This window comes from Sorghum bicolor, chromosome 2 (genome assembly GCF_000003195.3).
Source record: "Sorghum bicolor cultivar BTx623 chromosome 2, Sorghum_bicolor_NCBIv3, whole genome shotgun sequence".
Classification (NCBI taxonomy): domain Eukaryota; kingdom Viridiplantae; phylum Streptophyta; class Magnoliopsida; order Poales; family Poaceae; genus Sorghum; species Sorghum bicolor.
The window spans coordinates 60,576,785-60,584,174 of NC_012871.2; the positions used below are offsets into that span (position 1 = coordinate 60,576,785).

The following is a 7,390-nucleotide window of genomic DNA, read 5'->3' on the forward strand; positions in this document are numbered from 1 at the left end:
AAACTAATTACACAGTTTATCTGTAAATCGCGAGAAGAATCTTTTGACTCTAGATAGTGACAATATTTGCCAAATTTTTTTGCAAACTGTACAAAGCCTTGATCTCAGTGACTACTGAAGCAAAGCAGTGGCGCCAGGCCAGGCCAGTGTACCACTGCACGCCGCACATGCTCCACCTGCCTTGTGTCGAGACGATATACCACCGCACTGCATGCACCACGTGCGCACCAGTTAGCACAGCCAGCATATATATAACAGTAGGCATCGGCCTATATTTCTTCAAATATACACAGCAGGTCGACTTAAGTAGCCACGTCACACACAGCAGGACACAGACAGAGACGTGCCAATGTGCCATGCATGCACTGTGGAATCTGGAAGCTAAACAACATCGATGCGGTCCATTCACGCAAGTGACAAGTGTTAGTTGCAGCGTGATCCACTGACCCACATGTATAACGTATACGCATGCAAATCAGATCACATCCCCTGCCGTATTTGATCAAATGTCCAGTAATGTATATCGGTCAATCGCGTCGTCGTCGACCGGAAATTAAAGAAACAACCAAGAATCAAATCGGAAGCGGCAAAGCCTTATCGATCGAGAGATAATTAATAATGTGCCGGACTACTGCCGGGCGGGGTCGAATCGATTACTACTGTGATTAACTAGTCGTTGATGATGATGCTCTGCTTTGACCGCCGGTAAATTGGCCGTGCACGCACGCATGTGTTGTGTCCGCCGCGCCGATCGATCGATCCGCGCGGCCGATCTGCTCCAAGCAAACGGCGGCCCGATCGATCGCGCGGCGTGCTGTCATGTGCACGTGCTGCAGTGGTTGCCCGGCCGGGCTGTGCGCTCGTGTGCGTACGTACTAGACTAGACGTGCTCTCTGATACCGGATCCTTGCATGCATGCTGCGGGCCGGGCATCGAGCGGCAGCTGCGCGCGCTGCACGGCGGGGCACCCGGGCCGGCCGGCCGGCCCCTACGGCCTAGCTACCGCCTACGACGCCGTAAAAGACATGGCCACTGGCCAGAGCATACTGGTCCGGTCCTCCGGATGATATTGACCGTCAAGGCATCTATCTATCTATCCTTGATGGCCAAACGCCCAAAATGCATCCGTCAACAAACCAAGTACAGGTCACATTTATATTTAGGCATTTAGCTGTCAGTTAAACGGTTAGTTTTTTTTTTTTCGAATCAGGTCTTGTTTAGTTGCACCCAAAATCAAAACAAAAAAAACTTTTCAAGATTTTATATCACATCAAATTTTGTGACACATACATAAGCATTAAATATAGATAAAAAATAACTAATTGTTACGAAATACATCTTTTGAGTCTAGTTAGTCAATGGTTGGACAATAATGATCAAATACAGACGAAAATGTTAATATCCAAATCTAAAAGGTTTTTGCATGTAAACACAAGGCCTCAGGGCACTCACAATGCAGACTTTATCATAAAGTCTAAAGTTATTTATTACCTCGAATAATGTGGACTTAGAGTCTAGCAAGGGCTAGCAGTAGTAGCCAAGCCTAGCAAGTAAACAGTGCACATGTCACATTGGCACTCAAGGCGTCGGGTTGACATACAGTGCAGGGCGCCGGCCGGCCCGCGCCGTACGCGCAAGTTGCATGCATGCTCCGATCGACGGGCCGAGCGTACGTTCCCGCGGGGGCGCCCATCTATACGCACCGGAAAGCCCGGCGTGGCATAAATGAGAAGGGGATCGATGCGGATGATGCGTCCGCTGTCCGCGACGCAGTGCAGGAGTACGTTCGTGTCTGTACCCTTGCGTCCGCGGGCGTACGGCGGCCGCGCGCGAATTGAACGCCCGGCGACGGCCATTGGCCAGCCGGCCGCGCGCCGCCGCCGCGGGGCCACTGCTGGTAGCTACTAGATTGATACCGCGCATCGCCCGCCGTGGATCGCGTTGCATGCATGCGCTCCACCACTGGTGGGGTGGTGGCGCTGCGTCGACGAATCGCCGATGATCTGCTGCCGGCCCGGCGTGCGTGCATGCATGGAGGAGTCAGGGACAACGAACGGGACTATCGACGACCAGCACCTAGCTATGACGACGACGACTGGGACGACGGTCCCGGACTGACTGATGCTTGGCCGTTAATTTGGGAGATACCGACACACCATCTCGTCCGCGCCGACAAGATTGTACTACTACAACGGTACAGACGCCCGCTGCACACTGTGCGTCATATCCATGCATCTCAACAAAAACTACCTTATAAACAACTAATTCTCCAATAGTCTACATTTTATTACTACACATTATCAAAGGTATTGTAGTCTCAAAACAAATTAAAGAATATTGAACGAGATATAAGTGCTGGCTGATTTAAACATCAACATGTGTATAAGTGCGTGTTTGGTACTGGGATTGGAAGGGAAGGATTGAACCGAACCCTTTTTTAGGGATGGGATGGACGATTTTGTTGTTTTATTGGAGGGGTTTGGTCAACTGTTGGGTTGAGACGGGATTGGACCAGACACATGGAGCGTGCGCATGTCATCCACTTATTTTTTTTTTCTTCTATGTTGCGCTCTTCTCTCCTCCTTCCGATGTGTCTTCACAGATGTCTGTGCTTCCTCGCGCCTGTGTGGACGTCACTCTCTGCGCCGTTCATCCTCGGAGTGGACATTGCTACCACGCGCCGCTCCCCTACGCCCACGTAGAAGCTGGTGGCGCTCTACACCCTCGCGGTCATGCGGATTGCGATGCCGCTCCTCCATGCCCTCGCGGTCAAGCAGATGTTAGTGTTGCTCCTCCACAGCCGCGCCGAAGCTAGCGGCTCCCCTCCACGCTTCCACGGTCATGCGGATGCCGAAGTAGCTCCTTCGTGCTCACGAGGCCACCGACGCTTCTCCACACAACCGCCGCTACTCCATGCGCCATGGTCACCACAGTTCCTCCACGGCCATCGGACGCTCTCCCCTCGCTTGGCGTCGGTGAAGTTGGTTGCCCCGATTTCTCCGATTTGGAGGGGCAGAGTGAACCTACATCTAGAAAAAAATATTCTCTTTTTAGGATAACCCCAATCGAGCAATATGTGAACTGAACGCACTAAAAATCGAGTCAAACCTGCTTCGACCCACTCAGACCTCCCATCCAAACACACTAAGAGAGTAGCTCATCATGAAGAGCTACCTCTATCTCACTCTCTCCTCCGTACAAGATAAAAAAATGATAATGTGGATCCTAAGAGGTAGCTCTTTTCTATGCTATCTCACTTTAGCTATTAAAGCTCCAAACAAGAGATCTCAAGTGTTGCTTAAAGTTTAGTCAACCTCATAAAAAATTTAGACCATACAAGTGAGCTAAAGTCATATAAACATTTAGTCTTTAACTTTACAAAACTGTAGTTTTGACCATAAGACGATCTAAATAGGGCCTTAGTATTGTTCCGGGTGTTCCATAATGATTAATGAATATCGTTGAGGGGGGAGGAGGAATACATGTCGTCAATGACATACCATGTATTTCTTTCTAACTTATTAGAAAATGGAGGTGAAGGTAACCTCGTGGCTATGATTGCTACGTTTATGGCTTCATGTACGTTGTTTTCGTAGGGAGAATCATAATCCTACTACGTGACAAAGAGCGACATATATAATTTTGATTTGACGAGGACGCTCATCTATCAACCACTCGCTTCTATTGCTAGACTGCGACTCCGTATTGTTTAGGTACCAAATATGTCAGTTAAAAAAATCATTGGAGGTTGGGACTTCATGAAGAATATAAAATAAAGGACCCCCTAGCTAGATGCCTTTGTCAAATCACCGGGTAGCTCGATGAGAGAGATTAGTTTGCACAAAATAAGTCAAGCATACACAGGTGGAGCTCCTGTTACAAAGATCAGCTGCCTACTCTTCCTCTTGTTTCTTTTTAACAATGTCACTTGTCAACTTCTCACTTGTCATAGCTATTCTGCCACATCACACTTTCTTTGGCAGGCAAAACAAACTTTCGACGCAAATCGCAACATATTTCATCAAATAATGGGATGCTTACCCAAACTGACCAACCTTGCAAACTTTTAGGCCTTGTTTAGTTCGCAAAAATTTTCAAGATTCCCCGTCACATCGAATCTTTGGTCGTATGCATGAAGCATTAAACAAAGATAAAAATAAAAACTAATTACACAGTTTATCTGAAATTTGTGAGATGAATCTTTTGAGCCTAGTTACTCTGTGATTGGACAATGTTTGTCAAATAAAAACAAAAGTGCTACAGTAGCCAAAAAGCCAAAATTTTATGAACTAAACAAGGCCTTAGTTTATGCCATACTTTTAGCCGCATTAATTGATATATCAAACACCAGTTCAGGTTCATTGCATGTATGGTCTACAAAGACAAACTATCTAGAGAAAAGATTCATGCTCATTAAAAAAGGAAATTGTTTGGCTCTGGCTCTCTGACGCTGCAAATGGTGGTTGGCTCAAAATAGAGATTAATTAGAGAATCTATTTGGGGGTTCAGAACTAATTAACTATAGCTAGCGACCTTTGCAAATTGAATGGTGGCGCGCGCGCACACACACACACGGCCGTTGGAAGCCTGACACGTATAGTACCTCCAAACTTTAGCCAGCTGGGTTGCAAATGCATGCGGCAGTCTCAATCTAATGCCTGATGCTGCTATGAAACAAAGGGTGCCACGAACGTCTGAATCAGCAAAGGGAATATCGGCGTGGGAAAGTTGTGTGCGCTTCAGATCAGAATGGCAAAAAATATGTGTCATCTGATAATGCCTTGCGTTCTTAATCGGGCATTAATTAGTAGCGCGCTGAAGGCTAGTGTTGAGTCATGTGTCAGTGTTTGTCATTGCGCCGGGACATGCGGCGCGAGTTTTATTTGGAGCGATTGGCAACATGCAGGAATAGGTTATTTGCTTAATCAGGATTGCTTAATATACAATTTGTTAATTGATATGTTTTTGAATTCCGAATTTTGTGGTGTATGGATGGATAGATAGAAATGATATGTTTCTGAATACTGCGTCCGGCCTCCACGCCCATGCTACTCTGCTGCTGGGAGCTGTGGAAGCATCGAGCTATGAACCCTGACCACAACTGCCTCATTGCTTCATAGGCGCTGCGAACCGGCTACCTAGGCACAACAACTCTTTGTCTTCCTTCTGGTGTAATGTGATGATCATGTAAACTCTCTCCACTCCCCTCTTGTAAACCTCTGAAACCTTGTAGTACTTGGGCACTTTGCCCCTCCACCACCTAGCTAGGTCTGTCCGGCATTAGTAAAATGAAAATAATTAGGTGGGGTTCTTATGAAACCCCGTTCTAAAAATCGTCTTGTCAACGTAAACATATATAGTGTTCTTTTGGCTCTTGCTCCAGGATACGCTTAGCACAAGAAAAACGTGTTTTCATGTACGTCTTTGCCCTGGTTATCCATCATATGCAAAGCTTTATTTCCCTCTCATCAATTCATTCCGTATATATCTTGACCATTCGGAAAAAAATTGAGAGAATACTAATAACACTCACAAGGTCAATCTTTGACATCAATTCGTAAATTAATCTGCAGCCTATTCATTTGTCTAAAAAAATTATGGTTAAAAATATTGTTTGTTGATTTGTTATGAAAGAAAAAATAATACTAAATATAAATAATTGATAGATTCGACAGATATACTTAAATTAATATAAAAATAATCAAATGGTAGACACTTCCTCTAGCTCTTGTTTGAGCTGCTCATCGGCCACCGTACCGCGAAAACCAGATTTCTACGTCCATCCAACTCACCTTGACGTACAGATAGATCGGCCACTTGCCTCTCAGCGGTTGCTTTCCGGGCCCCACTCGCCAGGTTTTGCCTTTCCCGACACGTGGGCCCATGTCCCACGTCCCCGGCCCGCCACGTGGCCCCCGCCTCCTTTTCCTATATAAGGACCCACCTCTCCAGCCTCCACCTTTGCCTCGACCACCACACGACCTTCCCTCGGTCGGTCCTCGCCTCACCTCCTCTGCTCTGTTAAGCTTCTTGTTCTCTCTCTCTCTCTCACCATCCACTTCTTCTCGATCGAGACGACGGCAATGGCGAAGGGCGGGCTGAGCAAGCTCAAGTGCATGATCAAGAGGTGGCACTCCTCGAGCCGGATCTCGCGCACGCCGTCAGGGTGCTCGGCGCGCTCGCACGACGTCGGCGTCCACGACGACGCTGGCGCCGCCGGGTTCGCCCTGGAGAACTCGTGGAGGAGGGGCGTCGCCGCCTCGTCCGTCTTCGCCTTCGGCGGCGGCGGAGGCACGGGGTCGGCGTCGTTCCACGGCGCCGACGGCGTGCCCCCGGGCCTCCACCCGGTGTACGTCGGCAAGTCGCGCCGCCGCTACCTCATCGCCGCGGACCTCGTCGGCCACCCCCTGTTCCAGAACCTCGTCGACCGCTCCGGCGGCGCCGCCGGCGTCGGCGCTGCAGGCGGGACCGTCGTCGGCTGCGAGGTCGTGCTGTTCGAGCACCTCCTCTGGATGCTCGAGAACGCCGACCCGCAGCCGGAGTCGCTCGACGAGCTCGTCGAGTACTACGCGTGCTGATCGACGACCGCCTGCTCTACTCACGGCCATGTCGATCCGATCCACGATGCCGGCAGGCGGCAGCGCGGCGCCGAGGCCGAGCTCGCTCGACGGCCGGAGTCAAGGGGTAATTTGGGTAATCTGGTTCTTTTATTTAAGGTTAGGGGTAGAGTTGTAATATACGCAGGATTGTGAGGGCAAAGGTGTGGAGATAGTTAACCTTGTGGTGTTTGTGGTAATTACTCTCGAGATAGCCGTGTAATTACCGTGCACCCAAGGTAATGCTCTGCCGGGGCAGTTAATTAATCTCTAGTGCTTGATGTAATGTAATGGCTTGCATGTTTCGATCTTCTGCTGTTTCTTTGAAGCAGAATTGAATAAGATTTTTAGGAATGGGTGTATCCACATGTACATTATATATATTTCACCAATGTATGAAGTCCATGCTCATTTCCTTCATGTTAATAACTGTTGTTCTGAGATTTTTTTTTTCACTTGGGCCATGCATATTGACGGAATAATGGAGCTAGTCTAATTTTAGGTGAAGCTAAAGCTTCATTTCGTTTATAGATAGTTGAGTTCTCAGTGGAAGCCGGAGCATGCACCTAAGTCAAACCGGGCATTTCGTGATAATGAAACCGCAGGTATGTTATATTAAGTTACATTTTAAAGTTGCTACAGCTAAAAAATGGGAGTAGAAAATTATGTTAAGATTCAACTTTTTCTCAAACACCCAAAAGTTTGTGCATCATTGTATTGAGATAGAGAAAACGTTCAACACAACACGCTTTAGCGGTGTCTTAAGAGGGTCATTAAGTTGTATATGAATGCTC

The 7,390-nt window shown here is 47.9% G+C and overlaps 1 protein-coding gene across 1 annotated transcript; it reads left to right on the top strand.

Moving 5' to 3' along the window:
* LOC8080984 lies at positions 5,977 to 7,016 on the top strand. The gene has a single exon (XM_002460217.2). It carries the CDS (start codon positions 6,084 to 6,086, stop codon positions 6,576 to 6,578), a length of 495 nt encoding a protein of 164 aa, XP_002460262.1. The 5' UTR covers positions 5,977 to 6,083; the 3' UTR covers positions 6,579 to 7,016.

What these genes read in the sequence shown, in the direction of transcription:
- LOC8080984 (XM_002460217.2), top strand. Translation starts at nt 6,084, where the DNA reads ATGGCGAAGGGCGGGCTGAGCAAGCTCAAGTGCATGATCAAGAGGTGG.